This window comes from Rattus norvegicus, chromosome 1 (assembly GCF_021556685.1).
Source record: "Rattus norvegicus strain SHRSP/BbbUtx chromosome 1, alternate assembly SHRSP_T2T, whole genome shotgun sequence".
In the NCBI taxonomy this organism is placed as follows: domain Eukaryota; kingdom Metazoa; phylum Chordata; class Mammalia; order Rodentia; family Muridae; genus Rattus; species Rattus norvegicus.
Window position 1 is genome coordinate 171,545,642 of NC_141534.1, and position 21,111 is coordinate 171,566,752.

The 21,111-nt window shown below is 39.5% G+C and overlaps 2 protein-coding genes across 2 annotated transcripts; both read left to right on the forward strand.

Annotated features, from left to right (window-relative positions):
* The first annotated feature begins 1,307 nt into the window (after window positions 1-1,307).
* On the forward strand, window positions 1,308-2,266 carry Or56b2b (olfactory receptor family 56 subfamily B member 2B). The gene is given in 2 exon segments (NM_001000950.1): window positions 1,308-1,678; window positions 1,681-2,266. Coding segments are annotated over 2 exon segments (957 nt in total).
* A 14,048-nt stretch (window positions 2,267-16,314) lies between these two features.
* Window positions 16,315-17,280, forward strand: Or52n4c (olfactory receptor family 52 subfamily N member 4C). The gene is given in 1 exon segment (NM_001000171.1): window positions 16,315-17,280. A coding segment is annotated over 1 exon segment (966 nt).
* Window positions 17,281-21,111: the final 3,831 nt, after the last annotated feature.

Sequence of the window (21,111 nt, forward strand, 5' to 3'; positions counted from 1 at the left end):
TAAAGGAAATATGGGTAATATAAACAGAAAGTTTATCTCATATGTGGAAAATAATCGTAAGGATACAAGAAGCCCTCTTGGAGACATATTTCATATTCTTAACTCAAAAACACGTTAATGGATTCCTTGATCTTCCTACTTGATTACACATGCACTGAGAGTTCAGTGTTACTGGGTGTGGTGGCACATGCCCTTAAATCTAGCACTCAGGTGGACAGAGCTGTGAGTTCATGGCCGCCTTAGCCTACCTCGTTAGATCCACACTAGTGAGGTTAAATAGTGAAATCCTATATCAAAAAATTGACGGTTATTGAGGGGATTTTAAGTTATAACCTTGAAAAAAATCTGTGACAGAATAAGTATATAATTCAGTTTAATTTATTTGTGGACTTTTTAATGGTTTTTGTATAAAAAGGCAAGGTCAATGACAGTATTTGCATTTAAGACCTTGGCTACCCTTACCTAGGAAGAAAGAGAAAATTGAACATCAATGAAGGAGGTGGAAGCTGGTGAAACTCTTGCTCAACTCATTCATCTTCTTAAAATGCATCTCGTTTCACATAAACTTTCACATAGAAGTTTGTTAAAATATGTCACATAACAACAAATATTTTAATGATTAACTTTTTGATATAAATCAGTTATAGTATCCCAAGCATCTTGGAGGACAGAATTTAACTCACAGCAAACCCAAAATAAGAACAAACAAAATTTAACTATTACATCCACATTCCAGACACTAGATTCTTTCCCATTATAAGATAAATATGCATTTGATTAAATATATGCTCACATATACATACTATTAATAAAAGTTTCTCATACATGGAAGTAGAAAGATTTCTTTCTAAAATACATGACAATTTAATATTGTACCAAAGGAAAAAATTGTACATAGCCATCTCCACTGGGGTTTATATTATATTTCTCCAAAGCAACCCTTCGCCAAATCAAATATACCCATTATACAGAAATATCAGGTTATTTACATCATGCACAGAGTCAATGACCTACTACAGGGAAGATCATTTACATAATCTGATTTGCTCTAATGTTCTATTTCTGAATTAGGTGATAGCAGAAAACATGGTCTGCACCAAGGAATTCTGTGTGATTTGATGAATTAAAATATAACATGCTACCTATGATGGTTCCTGCTCATAAGGATAACAAGTGTCAGTAGCAGTATGGAAAGATGAAGATGCAAACCCATCCCTCAGTATCATACCCTGGGCAAGTCTGTATCCAACACCATCACACAGAAGCTCAGGACTAGTAAGCAGGCATTATTTTATTATTAGCAAGAGATGTTCCAGATCCTCAGGGATTCTAACAGCTCTAGGTTCCAGGTGTCTGAGTTCATTCTGATGGGATTTCCAGGTATCCACAGCTGGCAGCACTGGCTCTCCCTGCCCCTGGCTCTGCTCTATGTCCTGGCTCTCATTGCCAACATACTTATTGTGAGCGTCATTTACCAAGAGGCATCACTACACCAGCCTATGTACCAATTCCTGGGCATCCTTGCTATTGTGGACATAGGTCTGGCAACTACTATCATGCCCAAGATTTTAGCCATCTTTTGGTTCAATGCTAAGGCTATCAGTTTCAATGAGTGCTTTGTTCAGATGTATGTCATACATGTTTTTGTTACCATGGAGTCAGGTATCTTTGTCTGTATGGTTTAGATAGGTATGTGGCAATTTGCAGACCACTGAGATATTCCTCAATAGTTACTGAGTCTTTTGTGATCAAAGCAACTGTGTTTATGGCCGTCAGAAATTGTGTAGCTCCCATGTCAGTACCTATATTAGCTGCTCAGAGAAATTACTGTTCCAGGAATCAAATCAACCACTGTTTTTGTACTAACCTGGGGGTCACTAGCCTTGCCTGTGATGACAGAAAAATTAACAGCATCAACCAGCTACTCCTGGCTTGGACACTCATGGGAAGTGACCTTGGTTTAATTATGGTTTCCTATGCTTTGATTCTTCGGTCTGTGCTGAGGTTGAACTCTGCAGAAGCTGCATCTAAAGCCTTAAGTACCTGTACCTCTCACCTCATCCTAATATTTTTCTTCTACACTGTTATCATTGTAATGTCCATCACCCACAGTGCAAAAATGTCAGTTCCTGTCATCCCGGTTCTGCTGAATGTGCTGCACAATGTTGTTCCCCCTGCTCTGAACCCCATGTTGTATGCTCTTAAGAACAAAGAGCTCAAACAAGGCTTATACAAAGTTCTTAGGCTGGATGTCAAAGGAGGCTAAAAAGGTGGGGAAAAAACCACTTTTTCTATTTCAACACTAGGATATCTGATTGTACTGATTAATCTTAATAGGCATATAATACAACATCGTTAATAAATCTGTATAATGTCTTATATATTTATTATTAATATAACTTAAAATAATTGTTTTTAAATCATGGTATCACTTTTGTAGTTATGGCAGGTCTAGAACTTGCTATGTAGACCAGACTGGCCTTGACATTTGAGAGAACCACTTGCCTCTGTTTCCTGAGTGTAGGAATTGAAGGCATGGATATGACATTCAATGAAAATCACTATCTTGGAAAACTGAAAATCATGTAATCTAATGTTTTTTTCAAAGTCACTAGCCTGGCCTGAATGTTACTAAATACTTATTGGATAATACAATTCATTCAAATGTATACATGAAATGTTTTTTAAATAAAAATTAATTGTCCAGGAGTCTGAGACATTTTTAATGCAAATTCCATAAATTTGTGTCCCTTGGCAGAAAGAACAGCTGTGAAATGATGTTAGTTTTGACTTTTAATTCAGACACTTTGCCTGTTCCATGTGTACACACAGTCCCACACATGCATGTGTACTGATTGATATATGAATGTGAAATTATTTGGTTGTTTATGAGCATCAGAGTGGTGGTAAGAATGAAATCCTTACTGTTTCTCCTCCTAAGCAAGGTGTGCTGATCATCATACAAGAATTGTCCTTTCTGGGGCAATATCAGTTCAAATGTGTAGCTGTCAAGGGGCTGAGATGTTAAGGGATGTGCACACAGCAGCATTCAATGGTTTTTAAGCTAGACTGTCTTCTTGGACATCACTGCATCCAGCTCACTGTCTTGATATTTAGAAAGAAGCCATTTCATAGGGTGAGGAGGGAGAGCAGATAGTGCCGCCATGCTTTTGTTGTTAGGAGGAGATTAATTGGAGAGGTTCAGTTAAAGGAACAGTGGCTTTGAGGGTATGATAATGAGTAAGATCATTCTCAGAACTATAATCTTTATTTCAATCATTCAGAATAAAGACATAAATTTTGTGGGTTTTTTTGTGTAAAATATTTACTTAGTAATTTCCAAGATGGAAATTCAGTAAAGCCTTTTATATGGATTGAATATTGGTGTTTCCCCTGACCAAATGGAATCACTGGAAATGACAGCAGTAAGCTTACATTATTACAAAATGAGAAGAAATACCTGGAGTTGAGCTCCTCATTTTGAACATTGTGGCTTGTCCTCAATGCCCTTCAGAAAGAGAAGGACTTCTGGTCCAAATAGTGTAGATGTCACATTAGAAACAACAACATCATGTCTTTAGATATCTTAGTAGAATATATGAACTCTCACTATTATAATGAAAGAAGATGTGTTTCAATTTTTAGGCTAGTAAAGACACAATCTGACTCTCGAAAGAGCTTGGGATAATGTTAAACAGTAAATGCTTCTCATGGTGTCTTTTATAAACAATGATATTTATATTTAAAGCTATTATCAATAGACCTTATAAGTCATGGACTAATGACATTTTCTTCAGAAAAGTAAGGTTTTTAATATTGACAGCCTTTTATATTTTGGTTGAAAATGTGTAATTTTTTTTGTAGTTAGCACTCTATTTGTTATGCTTTAGTTGAGAGATTTGAAATCATATTGAAGAGACAGAAATTACTTATATAACAACAAACACCATACTACTTACTATGTTTATAACCAAAAGGAAAATATAGTAGAAGTAAACGGCATGTTTACCTTACATCTTAATGAATGATTATTTCACAATATAGTATATTGTCTCTCTGGTATAAAATTCCCCTTCCTAACTTAGGAGTAAAACATTACTGGCAACATTCCTACTAGCTGCTGTTTTATAAAAACATAGAAATCTATTTGTTTATATTTTGGGAAGGAGGAAAATGTGAAAATTCATTTCTTTGTGACAATTAATTTTTAGATGCATATTTTAGTTTTAGAGTATGAATGTTATGCCTGCACATGTGTCTGTGTATTAATGTGTGACTGCATTCCCTAGAACTGGAATTATAGATGGCTGTAAGCCAACCCAGAATTCTCTGTAGGAGCTGAGCCATCTCTCCAGCAATGATGGCTGCCAATGTTCTTGTTCTGTTACATTGTGGATAACGGAAGGAGAAAATGGTGGGCAGGTAACATGACAAAGGTTGATTCTATTTCTTGGCTACACAAGTGTATTTCTTCTTCTTTTTTTTTTTTTGACATTTCATACATGCTATCTTAAGGCTTCTATTGCTGTGATAAAACACAATAATCAAAAGCAGCCTGGGGAGGAAATAATTTGTTTAATCTTACAATTTATAAGTCTGTCACCAAGGGAAGCCAGGGCAGGAACCCAGAGGCAGGACAGGAACAGAAGTCATAGAGCAGCGTTTCTCAACCTGTGGGTCCAGATCCCTTTCGCAAAACTCTTTTTTTTTAAATTTATTTAATACTTAATAATAATTCTTTGGTTTCGGGGCAAACATCCCCCTCCTCCCTCCCCTTCCTTATGGGTGTTCCCCTCCCAACCCTCCCCCCATTGCCACCCTCCCCCCAACAGTCTAGTTCACTGGGGGTTCAGTCTTAGCAGGACCAAAGGCTTCTCCTTCCACTGGTGCTCTTACTAGGATATTCATTGCTACCTATGAGGTCAGAGTCCAGGGTCAGTCCATGTATAGTCTTTAGGTAGTGGCTTAGTCCCTGGAAGCTCTGGTTGCTTGGCATTGTTGTACATATGGGGTCTCGAGCCCCTTCAAGCTCTTCCAGTTCTTTCTCTGATTCCTTCAACAGGGGTCCTATTCTCAGTTCAGTGGTTTGCTGCTGGCATTTGCCTCTGTATTTGCTGTATTCTGGCTGTGTCTTTCAGGAGCGATCTACATCCGGCTCCTGTCGGTCTGCACTTCTTTGCTTCATCTATCTTGTCTAATTGGGTGGCTGTATATGTATGGGCCACATGTGGGGCAGGCTCTGAATGGGTGTTCCTTCAGTCTCTGTTTTAATCTTTGCCTCTCTCTTCCCTGCCAAAGGTATTCTTGTTCCCCTTTTAGAGAAGGAGTGAAGCATTCACATTTTGATCATCCGTCTTGAGTTTCATTTGTTCTAGGCATCTAGGGTAATTCAAGCATTTGGGCTAATAGCCACTTATCAGTGAGTGCATACCATGTGTGTCTTTCTGTGATTGGGTTAGCTCACTCAGGATGATATTTTCCAGTTCCAACCATTTGCCTACGAATTTCATAAAGCCGTTGTTTTTGATAGCTGAGTAATATTCCATTGTGTAGATGTACCACATTTTCTGTATCCATTCCTCTGTTGAAGGGCATCTGGGTTCTTTCCAGCTTCTGGCTATTATAAATAAGGCTGCAATGAACATAGTGGAGCACATGACTTTTTTATATGTTGGGGCATCTTTTGGGTATATGCCCAAGAAAGGTATAGCTGGGTCCTCAGGCAGTTCAATGTCCAATTTTCTGAGGAACCTCCAGACTGATTTCCAGAATGGTTGTACCAGTATCCAATCCCACCAACAATGGAGGAGTGTTCCTCTTTCTCCACATCCTCGCCAGCATCTGTTGTCCCCTGAGTTTTTGATCTTAGCCATTCTCACTGGTGTGAGGTGAAATCTCAGGGTTGTTTTGATTTGCATTTCCCTTATGACTAAAGATGTTGAACATTTCTTTAGGTGTTTCTCAGCCATTTGGCATTCCTCAGCTGTGAATTCTTTGTTTAGCTCTGAACTCCATTTTTTAATAGGGTTATTTGTCTCCCTGCGGTCTAACTTCTTGAGTTCTTTGTATATTTTGGATATAAGGCCTCTATCTGTTGTAGGATTGGTAAAGATCTTTTCCCAATCTGTTGGTTGCCGATTTGTCCTAACCACAGTGTCCTTTGCCTTACAGAAGCTTTGCAGTTTTATGAGATCCCATTTGTCGATTCTTGATCTTAGAGCATAAGCCATTGGTGTTCTGTTCAGGAAATTTTTTCCAGTGCCCATGTGTCCCAGATGCTTCCCTAGTTTTTCTTCTATTAGTTTGAGTGTGTCTGGTTTGATGTGGAGGTCCTTGATCCACTTGGACTTAAGATTTGTACAGGGTGATAAGCATGGATCAATCTGCATTCTTCTACATGTTGACCTCCAGTTGAACCAGCACCATTTGCTGAAAATGCTATCTTTTTTCCATTGGATGGTTTTGGCTCCTTTGTCAAAAATCAAGTGACCATAGGTGTGTGGGTTCATTTCTGGGTCTTCAATTCTATTCCATTGGTCTATCTGTCTGTCTCTGTACCAATACCATGCAGTTTTTATCACCATTGCTCTGTAATACTGCTTGAGTTCAGGGATAGTGATTCCCCCAGAAGTCCTTTTATTGTTGAGGATAGTTTTAGCTATCCTGGGTTTTTTGTTATTCCAGATGAATTTGCAAATTGTTCTGTCTAACTCTTTGAAGAATTGGATTGGTATTTTGATGGGGATTGCATTGAATCTGTAGATTGCTTTTGGTAAAATGGCCATTTTTACTATATTAATCCTGCCAATCCATGAGCATGGGAGATCTTTCCATCTTCTGAGGTCTTCTTCAATTTCTTTCTTCAGTGTCTTGAAGTTCTTATTGTACAGATCTTTTACTTGCTTGGTTAAAGTCACACCGAGGTACTTTATATTATTTGGGTCTATTATGAAGGGTGTCGTTTCCCTAATTTCTTTCTCGGCTTGTTTCTCTTTTGTGTAGAGGAAGGCTACTGATTTATTTCACTTAACTTTACACCCAGCCCCTTAGCTGAAGTTGTTTATCAGCTTTAGTAGTTCTCTGGTGGAACTTTTGGGATCACTTAAATATAATATCATATCATCTGCAAATAGTGATATTTTGACTTCTTCTTTTCCGATCTGTATCCCCTTGACCTCCTTTTGTTGTCTCATTGCTCTGGCTAGAACTTCAAGAACTATATTGAATAAGTAGGGAGAGAGTAGGCAGCCTTGTCTAGTCCCTGATTTTAGTGGGATTGCTTCAAGTTTCTCTCCATTTAGTTTCATGTGAGCAACTGGTTTGCTCTATATGGCTTTTACTATGTTTAGGTATGGGCCTTGAATTCCTATTCTTTCCAGGACTTTTATCATGAAGGGGTGTTGAATTTTGTCAAATGCTTTCTCAGCATCTAATGAAATGATCATGTGGTTTTGTTCTTTCAGTTTGTTTATATAATGGATCACGTTGATGGTTTTCCATATATTAAACCATCCCTGCATGCCTGGGATGAAGCCTACTTGATCATGGTGGATGATTGCTTTTATGTGCTCTTGGATTCGGTTTGCCAAAATTTTATTGAGTCTTTTTGCGTCGATATTCATAAGGGAAATTGGTCTGAAGTTCTCTTTCTTTGTTGGGTCTTTGTGTGGTTTAGGTATAAGAGTAATTGTGGCTTCATAGAAGGAATTCGGTAGGGCTCCATCTGTTTCAATTTTGTGGAATAGTTTGGATAATATTGGTATGAGGTCTTCTATGAAGGTTTGATAGAATTCTGCACTAAACCCGTCTGGACCTGGGCTCTTTTTGGTTGGGAGACCTTTAATGACTGCTTCTATTTCCTTAGGAGTTATGGGGTTGTTTAACTGGTTTATCTGTTCCTGATTTAACTTCGGTACCTGGTATCTGTCTAGGAAATTGTCCATTTCCTGTAGATTTTCAAGTTTTGTTGAATATAGGTTTTTATAGTAAGATCTGATGATTTTTTGAATTTCTTCTGAATCTGTAGTTATGTCTCCCTTTTCATGTCTGATTTTGTTAATTTGGACACACTCTCTGTGTCCTCTCATTAGTCTGGCTAAGGGTTTATCTATCTTGTTGATTTTTTCAAAGAACCAACTTTTGGTTCTGTTGATTCTTTCTATGGTCCTTTTTGTTTCTACTTGGTTGATTTCTGCTCTGAGTTTGATTATTTCCTGCCTTCTACTCCTCCTGGGTGTATTTGCTTCTTTTTGCTCTAGAGCTTTTAGGTGTGCTGTCAAGCTGCTGACATATGCTCTTTCCTGTTTCTTTCTGCAGGCACTCAGGGCTATGAGTTTTCCTCTTAGCACAGCTTTCATTGTGTCCCATAAGTTTGGGTATGTTGTACCTTCATTTTCATTAAAGTCTAAAAAGTTTTTAATTTCTTTCTTTATTTCTTCCTTGACTAGGTTATCATTGAGTAGAGCATTGTTCAATTTCCACGTATATGTGGGCATTCTTCCCTTATTGTTATTGAAGACCAGTTTTAGGCCGTCGTTGTCTGATAGCATGCATGGGATTATTTCTATCTTTCTGTACCTGTTGAGGCCCGTTTTTTGACCAACTATATGGTCAATTTTGGAGAAAGTACCATGAGGAGCTGAGAAGAAGGTATATCCTTTTGCTTTAGGATAGAATGTTCTATAAATATCCGTTAAGTCCATTTGGCTCATGACTTCTCTTAGTCTGTCTATGTCTCTGTTTAATTTCTGTTTCCATGATCTGTCCATTGATGAGAGTGCGGTGTTGAAATCTCCCACTATTATTGTGTGAGGTGCAATGTGTGTTTTGAGCTTTAGTAAGGTTTGTTTTACGTATGTAGGTGCCCTTGTATTTGGGGCATAGATATTTAGGATTGAGAGTTCATCTTGGTGGATTTTTCCTTTGATGAATATGAAGTGTCCTTCCTTATCTTTTTTGATGACTTTTAATTGAAAATTGATTTTATTTGATATTAGAATGGCTACTCCAGCTTGCTTCTTCTGACCATTTGCTTGGAAAGTTGTTTTCCAGCCTTTCACTCTGAGGTAGTGTCTGTCTTTGTCTCTGAGGTGTGTTTCCTGTAGGCAGCAGAATGCAGGGTCCTCGTTGCGTATCCAGTTTGTTAATCTATGTCTTTTTATTGGGGAGTTGAGGCCATTTATGTTGAGAGATATTAAGGAATAGTGATTATTGCTTCCTGTTATATTCATATTTGGATGTGAGGTTATGTTTGTGTGCTTTTCTTCTCTTTGTTTTGTTGCCAAGACGATTAGTTTCTTGCTTCTTCTAGGGTATAGCTTGCCTCCTTATGTTGGGCTTTACCATTTATTATCCTTTGTAGTGCTGGATTTGTAGAAAGATATTGTGTAAATTTGGTTTTGTCATGGAATATCTTGGTTTCTCCATCTATGTTAATTGAGAGTTTTGCAGGATACAGTAACCTGGGCTGGCATTTGTGTTCTCTTAGGGTCTGTATGACATCTGTCCAGGATCTTCTGGCCTTCATAGTTTCTGGCGAAAAGTCTGGTGTGATTCTGATAGGTCTGCCTTTATATGTTACTTGACCTTTTTCCCTTACTGCTTTTAATATTCTTTCTTTATTTTGTGCGTTTGGTGTTTTGACAATTATGTGACGGGAGGTGTTTCTTTTCTGGTCCAATCTATTTGGAGTTCTGTAGGCTTCTTGTATGCCTATGGGTATCTCTTTTTTTAGGTTAGTGAAGTTTTCTTCTATGATTTTGTTGAAGATATTTACTGGTCCTTTGAGCTGGGAGTCTTCACTCTCTTCTATACCTATTATCCTTAGGTTTGATCTTCTCATTGAGTCCTGGATTTCCTGTATGTTTTGGACCAGTAGCTTTTTCCGCTTTACATTATCTTTGACAGTTGAGTCAATGATTTCTGTGGAATCTTCTGCTCCTGAGATTCTCTCTTCCATCTCTTGTATTCTGTTGGTGAAGCTTGTATCTACAGCTCCTTGTCTCTTCTTTTGGTTTTCTATATCCAGGGTTGTTTCCATGTGTTCTTTCTTGATTGCCTCTATTTCCATTTTTAATTCCTTCAACTGTTTGATTCTGTTTTCCTAGAAATCTTTCAGGGATTTTTGTGATTCCTCTCTATAGGCTTTTACTTGTTTATTTATGTTTTCCTGTGTTTTTCTAAGGGAGTTCTTCACGTCTTTCTTGAAGTCCTCCAGCATCATGATCAAATATGATTTTGAAACTAGATCTTGCTTTTCTGGTGTGTTTGGATATTCCATTTTTATTTTGGTGGGAGAACTGGGCTCCGATGATGCCATTTAGTCTTGGTTTCTGTTGCTTGTGTTCCTGCGCTTGCCTCTTGCCATCAGATTATCTCTAGTGTTACTTTGTTCTGCTATTTCTGACAGTGCCTAGACTGTCCTATAAGCCTGTGTGTCAGGAGTGCTGTAGACCTGTTTTCCTGTTTTCTTTCAGCCAGTTATGGGGACAGAGTGTTCTGCTTTCGGGCGTGTAGTTTTTCCTCTCTACAGGTCTTCAGCTGTTCCTTTGGGCCTGTGTCTTGAGTTCACCAGGCAGGTCACTTGCAGCAGAAAAGTTGGTCTTACCTGTGGTCCCGCGGCTCAAGTTTGCTCGCGGGGTGCTGTCCACGAGCTCTCTGCGGCGGCAGCAACCAGGAAGATCTGTGCCGCCCTTTCCGGGAGCTTCCGTGCACTAGGGTTCCAGATGGCGTTTGGTGTTTTCCTCTGGTGTCCGAGATGTGTGTGCAGAGTGCAGTCTCTTCTGGTTTCCCAGGCGTGTTTGCCTCTCTGAAGGTTTAGCTTTCCCTCCCACGGGATTTGGGTGCAGAGAACTGTTTATCCGGTCTGTTTCCTTCAGGTTCCGGCGGTGTCTCAGGCGCACGGGTCCTGCCGCTCCTGGGCCCTCCCCTACGGGCACCCAGAGGCCTTATACAGTTTCCTCTTGGGCCAGGGATGTGGGCAGGGGTGGGCAGTGTTGGTGGTCTCCTCTGCTCTGCAGCCTCGGGAGTGCCCACCTGTCCAGGCGGTGAGGTCTCTCTCCCACGGGGTTTGGGAGCAGAGAGCTGCTGCAGGCCGGGATCCGTGGGTGTGGGACTTCCGGTAAACACAGGAAGTGCCCGGTCCTAGAGGAATTTTGCCTCTGTGTGTCCTGAGTTCACCAGGCAGGTTTCTTGCAGCGGAAAAGTTGGTCTTACCTGTGGTTCCGAGGCTCAAGTTTGCTCGTTGGGTACTGCCTAATTCCTCTCTGCGGCGGCAGCAACCGGGAAGATCTGCGCCGCTCTTTCCGGGAGCCTCTGTGCAGCAGGGTTCCAGATGGCGTTTGGTGTTTTTCTCTGGCATCTGGATGTGTGCAGAGTGCAGTCTCTTCTGGTTTCCCAGGCGTGTCTGCCTCTCTGTAGGTTTAGCTCTCCCTCCCACGGGATTTGGGTGCAGAGAACTGTTTATCCGGTCTGTTTCCTTCAGGTTCCGGCGGTGTCTCTGGCGCAGGGTTCCTGCCGCTCCTGGGCCCTCCCCTACGGGCACCCAGAGGCCTTATACTGTTTCCTCTTGGGCCAGGGATGTGGGCAGGGGTGGGCAGTGTTGGTGGTCTCCTCCGCTCTGCAGCCTCAGGAGTGCCCACCTGAACAGGCGGTGAGGTCTCTCTCCCACGGGGTTTGGGAGCAGAGAGCTGCTGCGGGCAGGGATCCGCGTGTGTGGGACTTCCCGTATTTCTTCTTCTGATGAACTAATTTTAATACGAATGCTTTGTATATTCCATTATTGTAAGTTTTACATATTACATTCCATTATAGTAAATATTTTAATGATTTAAGTGAATTTCAAAAGTATGTTTTAGTTGCACACACAATCAAGTATAATATATTCAATGTCTCTTTAAATGTATATTTATGGGTAGATATAAATTCTTAGTTTTCTTTTTGAAACTTTTATACATTTACAAAAAGAAGTAACTCTCCCACCCCCACTATCATCGCCTGTCCAAATCTGTACAGCACACAGTCAGTAGCTTGCAAGAGTCCTCCACCTTATACTTCTATTAGTCACTCTTTCTACCCAATTTCCACTTATATTGAATATTTTTTGAGACAACCTCACTATGTAGCCCTTGTTAGTCTCAAACTTGAACTTTCCCCGGTCTCAGCTTCCCAGATACTTCTTATTTCTGACAGTGCACATGAAACTGACTCAGTTTTCTATTTTATAATGAGGTCACCAAGCAAATTTACTGCTCTGTGTCAACACAGTATACAAAATTTATTTAGATTGTATGATAATCCAGGTTTTTTATTATCAGTATTATATAGAATTTTACTGAGAGTGTATAAAAATTTGTTCGTGTTGATGCTGACACATACACACACTTACACACTATACGCACACACCACACACATCCACACACATTATACACACACATACACTCACACATTATACACATACCACACACCCACACACGCATATACACACACACACACACTCCCTTACACATACACATACCACCCCATATACACACACACTCTTTCCCTTACATATACACGTTCACACACCACATGCATATACACCACACATTACATGTACATACCACACACCACATATATACTTCCTACACACACATACACACACACACACACGCACACACACGCACGTGTGCGCGTGCATACATCATACAGACAAATGTGGAGATATGGAGAGACAATGAGACAGAGTGTCCAGTGTTCCTTTGGGATCCTGGGCACGGGACTGTAGTTCTGCCAGTGTTGCTCAGGTATTTGTAGCCTCTCCATGGAGTTCTGAGCTTCAGGGTAGGCCTGTGAGGATTCACCATGGCAGAAAAAAAAACCATCAAAACAAAAACAATGAAAACATGGGGCCCCCATTCCTGTACTCCAAACATTTATTTAAGTTAGAAATGGAGTTTGGAAGCAAAGAGAATTTGGGATTCGATAATTTTCTTCTAGTATGAGTAACAAATATGAGATAAGATTAGAAATGTCAAATATCAAGCATTTTTCCTACAAAGAGGCAAAACATTTTTTATATTTAAAATTAAGTTTAATCATCTTTAGAAGAAAGGGTAATCATTTAGAGAGTGCCATTCTATGAACATACAAGGAAGATGGTCTGAAATGTTAAAAATAGCATTCAAATTATTAAATGTGATTAAATATTTAGAAGTTATGCTTTAGTATATGAAATGTCTTATGTATCTAAAAGCATAGAATTATAAACAACATTTTGTGAAGTGATTTTTAAATTTTCTTGCATATCAATGTTTATTTGGGAATATTTCATTTCAAAATAAATGTCAGTTTAATATCATCTTCACATTAAGTAAAATGTGAAGTTTCCAGTAGCAGTGTAATAAAAAGCTCTGAAGTCACAGTTCATATATTTATTTCATGTTTTATATATATTCATGTATCATATCAGTTTTTAAATGGTCAATAATTTTTCTATAATGACAAAGAATATTTATTTTCTGAGTAATGTAAATCTTCCCATCACTATTCAAATAGTTTGTAAGAATTTCATATAGGTATTGGAATAAAAATATTACAATTGAATTTTAACATAGATTGGGCTGTAATTTATTTTCCAGAAAGGGAGCTACACTTTCTTGTACTTCATATAAATTAACTAGACAGTCTTCTTACCTCTCAAAGCTTCCTGAATTCTAGCCAAACACACAGCAGACATGCAAACCTAATCTGCAAATAATTAAAATAAAATAAACAAGGTCATTCATTTTAATTAAATAAAATTTTAGTAATATTACTGCAGGGTATATTTATTTTTCAATTTATTTTTTCCCATAGGTTCTATTCATTTGTTTTTTTCTCCATCTTTATTAAATTGGGTATTTCTTATTTACATTTCAATTGTTATTACCTTTCCTGGGTTCTAGGCAAACATCCCCCTAACCCTTCCCTCTCCCCTTGTATAAACTTAAAAACTACCACCACCACCATCACCACCTCCACCAACAACAAACAGGCAAGCAATTTTTACAAAGACAAGAGAGGCAATGAAAACACCCACTTGTCCTTTATCTGTGGCAAAGCTATATTTTTCAAGGTTTCTTATACAGAATTTTATTTAGAACACCACAGACAGTACACTAGAAGGCAGCTTCTCCCAAGGCAGCCATACTCAAGTCTCTAGTGGACTCGAGGGTGTAAGGACAAAATTACTGCACTAATTTACAAACAAAACTTGTCTAAGAGGCCCCTGTCTTCTTCCCCTAGGACCTTCACTCATGGGGGCCTTGTGAATGTGGAGAAAGCTCCTCAGTGGCCACACTGCCCAGCCCAGTCCTCAGTGTTCAATAAGTACCACTTAAGAGTTTGGAAATGAGACCTGCCCGATGCATGGGACCAGCCACACGAGGGTGGCAAGGGCGTCTGGATACATATGCAGTGCCAGATAGCCACAGCTCTCGCAGTGGTGCAGGTGGCGCTGGACCGATCTGAGCCATCTCTGTGGCCTTGGTGGAGCAGGTCACGCCTGTGCTTGTGCTCTTGCTGTAGGTCCTGAGTTGCCTGTGCACCTCCAGCAGCTCCAGCGTGTTCTCGGGTTAGGTGAGAAGACCTAGGGAGTTGAGGGATCCCTGGCGCCTGGGTGCAGGGTTGGAGGACAGGAATTCAGTGTCACTGAGAGGCCTAAGTAAGTGAGGCACTCAGACCCATCTCATCTGGGCCTGAGGGACTGGCCACAGGGATCCTTAAAACTCACAGTTGTCAACCTCCAGACCCATTGCTTCAGCGGTCTACTTCTGGCAACTGTAATCTCAGGTAGATCCGCGTTTTTGTTTTTTTTTTTTGAGCGGGGTGGGGAGAGCACTGAGCAGTATAGAAAAATTGGGATGGTGAAAAGTGCTCAGGTCGTGCAGCCCTGTGGATGGGATGAATTTAACATGAATTTGGGTCCTCATGGTGCAGCCAGCCTGGCGCTTAATGTGGCCAGTGCTCTTGGAGGCTGAGCTCCTGCTATTGGACGGTGGAGATAGAGAAGAAAGTCAGTATGCGTTCAGTCAATTCCTTGGTTAGGAATGGAGGAGGGAATGCAAGTGGGGTTCAGCAGGAACTGCCTGATTATTCATGTGGGTAGTGTGGAAGGCTTTGCCGAAATAGAACTTTTATTTATGTGACTCTTCATCCACAAAAACTAATTAAAATGGGTTCTATTTTTATGATTATAAAAATCATGAAATCGAAAGATCAAAGAGTATAAATGAGAAAACAATATCATAGATGTCAAAATGTTATTGAGAAAATGCATATTAAATGGAGGCAAAGACTCGATAGCCTTTAATAAGATATAGTAATTGAATGGTATATGTATAGTGTAGAAAATGTATATAAAACATTTGTGATATATCTAACACAGGCAATGGAAACTCTCAGAGGACAAGGAAGGTAAAACAGGGAGATTTGTAGAAAGAATAAACCAAAGGATGTTATTGCTTATTTTGTAGAAAAAAATAAACCAAAGAACTCACCATTCTAGGTACCATTAGCTACTCTTGACCTATGACCATACATTCACTTTTGGGGGAAAAAGGATCATAGATCAGTATGTCAAAATACAATAATGAGAAATCATGAAGAATGAGGGAACAATTTCACTGACTTGTGAGATCCTGAGATTTACTGGGGAATAAATCACTAGACTATTTTCAGAATCCTTTGAATAGAGCATCAGTAATTAAAGATAAGCTCCAACCACTGTTGAACAAGAATTTTAAAAGTCTAAGTCCTAAGTGTTTAATAATCACTAAGAGGATAAAATCATTTGTCTGTCTGTCTATCTGTCTCTGTGTATGTGTCTGTCTATCATCTATCTATGAGACTTGCAATATATTACAAACAGGACTCACTCCAGCTCTCCTGACTCAGTCTCCCCAGAGCTGCTATGATAGGCATGAAGCCAGCATGCCCAGACCAAACTACATTCTAAGACCATACCTATAGTAAAATGTATATCAACGGTTGAGTAAAGCCACATTTTAACAAATCATAACTGAATATGGTGGATTATTACTCCACAAAGATGAAATTCTCTCTTTCAAAAAACAGGATCTGATCAGTAACAATTTCCTAAGTGAATCAATGAATTAACAATAATGAACAATACAAACATAACTATTCCTTTGGTTGATTGAATAATAAAATGTATTGTATGGTTTTAAAAAGCAGAACATGGTTATAAACAGCAATCCCAACCTGTATTTTCTCTTGTGTTTTCTTTAGAAAAACTTACATGATTTTAAGCAATTTCATGGTGGTACTAGCCTGGTCATGTCAGCGCAGAATAACACAGATCTGACTCCAGCTTCCTTTGTTCTGAATGGGATCCCCGGCTTGGAAGACATGCACATCTGGATTTCCTTTCCATTCTGTTCCATGTATGCAGTGGCTATGATGGGCAACTGTGGACTCCTCTATCTCATCTTCTTTGAGGACTCCTTACATAGACCCATGTACTACTTTTTAGCAATGCTTTCTCTGACAGATCTTGTCATATGCTCCAGTACAATCCCTAAAGCCCTCTGCATCTTCTGGTTCCATCTGAAAGAAATTGGATTTGATGACTGTCTTGTACAGATGTTCTTTACCCATACCTTTACGGGGATGGAGTCTGGGGTGCTCATGCTCATGGCTCTGGACCGCTACGTAGCCATCTGCTACCCTCTACGTTACTCCACCATTCTCACCAATGCTATCATTGCCAAGATTGGGTTTGCCACCTTCCTAAGAGGGGTGCTGCTAATTATTCCATTCACATTTCTCACCAAGCGCCTACCCTACTGCCGAGGCAATATAATACACCATACCTACTGTGACCACATGTCCGTAGCCAAGTTGTCCTGTGGCAATGTCAAGGTGAATGCCATTTATGGCCTGATGGTTGCTCTCTTGATTGGAGGCTTTGACATTCTGTGCATCACAGTCTCCTACACCATGATCCTGAGGACAGTGGTCAGCTTATCCTCAGCAGATGCTAGGCAGAAAGCCTTCAGCACCTGCACTGCCCACATCTGTGCCATTGTTTTCTCCTATAGCCCAGCCTTCTTTTCCTTTTTTTCCCACCGCTTTGGGGGACAGACCATCCCTCCTTCTTGCCACATCATTGTGGCTAATATTTATCTGCTTTTGCCTCCTACTATGAACCCTGTTGTTTATGGAGTGAAAACAAAGCAAATACGAGACTGTGTCATAAGGATTCTTTCAGGGTCGAAGGATTTCAAAGCTCACAGTATATAAATGACCTTTGGCAGGGTAACAGAGTATAATTATATTTAATTGCTTGCTTATGTGGGAGCTGGTAAAATCCTTGTAGATGTACTATCATGGTCTGAAAACCAGACCATGTTAAATGTATTCTTCAAAAGTCCTGGAAAGCTCACCAAGCTCCCATGATTCTCGCTTCTTTTTTGAAGAAGTAATCTACTGGAAGGACCAGGTTTCATTGACAGAAGCCAATGAAAAATGTGTAAATCAGGAGGATTTTTAGTCTTGTTTCAATATATCAACTCTAATTTTTAGGATGTATGTCAGTTATTGCTTTTGATAGAGTATTATATGTATACAATTGTAAATGTGTATATTGATCTTATACATAGGATGGATATATATATATATATATATATATATTTCAAAGTGCTTGTTTTCAAATACTTCTTTCTTCCTGAAAGGAAAGAGATGTTTCTCATAAAGTCATGTTATTATCTAGGGAGCTCAACAGAATCTTATTAGGCTAGCTAATTTTCTCTGTCCAAGCACTGTAATAATTATTTCACAGAAGAACAAATGACTGTCCCATTTCCTTCAAGACAGCTTTAAAGATCAAGTAGTCCAGAAATAGAGTTATTTCTCTGAAACACGTTTAAGGAAATTCATATATTTTCCAAAGAAAAATCATATAAGAAACTATTAAATCTTATTTTGAAGTTTAATTGCAAGTATAATAAAATTGATTATTTCTCTTTTATTTAAAGAGTCTATTAAATCAATAAAAGAAGTTCAAAGAAACAATATTTATATATTTAATGTTTTGTTAGCTGAGCTGATTTATAAAGAAGGCAGAGTAAACAATTTTTTTATTCTCACTTTTCCTTGTCCAAGAGGCGACAAAACATTCTTTCTTTCAAATCATAATTCGAGAGATCATAATGATGAATCAACTACAGTCATCAAATTTCATTCATCCATTTTTAAACCTTTTGTACTGTATCACATTTAATAACTTATGAGATGACATTGTCTTTAAAATAGGTGCTACAGACTATTACCAGGATCCAAAACTGGTCAAAAGGCACTGGATATGTGACTATAGGGTGTCTAACCCCTCTGATTCATTTAAATTCAAAATTATGCCCCTAAGGCTCAGAAAAATAATACAAAGTTCGGTGGGAAGAGTATAAGAACCAGATGACCAGGGTACCTTCTCCTAAATAGTGTTTGCTAAACACAACAAGGAAGCCGAACCTATGAAACCTTAACAGTATGTTTGCCTAAGACAAGATCTTCATAATGACAGTACAGTGACATGACAATGACATCCCAGTGTGAATGGGAGAAATTACCCAAGATCATATTCCAGATGAAGATCTAATAGTAACCGATGTGCTCAGAGAGAAGAGAATACGTTTTATATTCCCCTAGTAGGTTTTCCACTCCAAAGTGGTCATAGTCAGTACTTGATAAATGTCTGTCTGTCTGTCTGTATGTATGTATGAATGTATGTATGTATGCATGTATGTACACATATGTATTTATATGAAGCAATTATTTAAGAAGAGTTTGTGAACTTGAGATTGGGTGAGGCATGGGAGGGTTTGGGGAGGAATGGAAATGATGTAAATCGAGTGTAATGTATGAAATTTTTAAAAGAGTAAAAGTTATTTAAAACTGTGGTTGGGATATGACTTATTTGTGAAAGTACTTATCATGCAATCGTGAGAATCTAGTGATCCTTAAAACTAATGTAAAATAACCAATAGTGGTGGTGTCATGAAACTTTAATCCCAAACTTCAGAAGTTGGAAACAAGAAGATCCCTGTGACTTACTGTTCAGCTAGCCTAGTCTAATTGCTACATCCATAGATCATCACATCGCTCAACCCTTATCAAAGAAGTTTCTTGCAGTGGACGACAACTGCAATAGGTTATTTACTGGTCACTAAATAGGACAGACAAAACAGTGAAATAATTAGCCTAATTTCCATTAATAGGAAAGTACCTATACACGCTTACATTTCACTCACAAGGCTCAGGGCTTTTCATGGATGATTGTACAGAAAGATTGTGAGAAATGGGTAACTTCAAGAAAACTCTTTTCAACCTGCTGCAGGGCAGATAAACGTAAGAACTCATGGGAATTGTGACAGCCTTAAATCAGTCAAAATAAAAGCATGAATGGGGGAGATGGGTACAGAATCACATCACAAGGTGAGGAGCTATTGAAAGTTGTTGGCTTGTGTGACAGAGTCAGATTCATTTTTTAAAAATTTTTATAAGATATATTTCTTTACTTACATTTCAAATGTTATTTCCCTTCCCAGTTTCCTGTCCATAAGCCCCCATCCCCTCCCCTCCCCCTCCCCGATATGGGTATTCCCCTCTAAATCCCCCTTACTGCCACTCAGACATTCGCCTGCACTGGAAGTCCAACCTTGGCAGGACCAAGGACTTCCCCTTCCACTGGTGCCCCAACAAGGCTATTCTCTGCTACATATGCAGTTGGAGCCCTGGGTCAGTCCATGTATAGTCTTTGGGTAGTGATTTAGTCCCTGGAAGCTCTGGTTGGTTGGCATTGTTGTTTTTATGGGGTTGCAAGCTCCTTCAACTCTTTCAATCCTTCCTCTAATTACCCAAGGGGGTCCTGTTCTCATTTCGGTTGTTTGCTGCTAGCATTGACCTCTGTATAGGACATGCTCTGGATGTGTCTCTCAGGAGAGATCTATATTCAGTCCCTTTCAGCATGCATGTTTTAGCTTTATCAATCTTATCTAGTTTTGGTGGCTGTGTATATATATTCCACATGTGGGGCAGGCTGTGAATGGCCATTCCTTGAGTCGCTGCTCTAAACTTTGCTTCCATATCCCCTCCTATGGATAGTCCCCCCCCTTTTTTTTATTAACTTGAGTATTTCTTATATACATTTCGAGTGTTATTCCATTTCCCGGTTTCTGGGCAAACATTCCCCTAATCCCTCCCCCTCCCCTTCTTTATGGGTGTTCCCCTCCCCATCCTCCCCCAATTGCCGCCCTCCCCCCAACAATCTAGTTCATTGGGGGTTCAGTCTTAGCAGGACCAAGGGCTTCCCCTTCCACTGGTGATCTTACTAGAATATTCATTGATACCTATGAGGTCAGAGTCCAGGGTCAGTCCATGTATAGTCCTTAGGTAGTGGCTTAGTCCCTGGAAGATCTGGTTGCTTGGCATTGTTGTACATATGGGGTCTCGAGCCCCTTCAAGCTCTTCCAGTTCTTTCTCTGATTCCTTCAACGGGGGTCCTATTCTCAGTTCAGTGGTTTGCTGCTGGCATTTGCCTCTGTATTTGCTGTATTCTGGCTGTGTCTCTCAGGAGCGATCTACATCCGGCTCTTGTCGGCCTGCACTTCTTTGCTTCATCTATCTTGGCTAATTGGATGGCTGTATATGGGAGCATCCGCATTTTGGTCATCCTTCTTGTTGAGCTTTGTATGGTCTGTGGTAATTCGAACCTTTTGGTTAATATCCACTTATCAATGAGTGCATACCAAGTGTGTTTTTCTGTGATTGAGTTACCTCACTCAGGATGATATTATCTAGTTCATTCCATTTGCCCATGAAACTCATGAAGTCATTGTTTTTGATAGCTGAGTAGTACTCCATTGCATAGATATACCACTTTTTTAATACATTCCTCTGTTCAAGGGCATCTGGGTTCTTTCCCGCTTCTGGCTATTATAAATAAGGCTGCTATGAACATAGTGGAGTATGTGTCCTTGTTATATGTTGGGGGCATCTTTTGGGTATATGCCCAAGAGAGGTATAGCTGGGTCCTCAGTTAGTTCAACGTCCAATATTCTGAGGAACCTCCAGACTGAT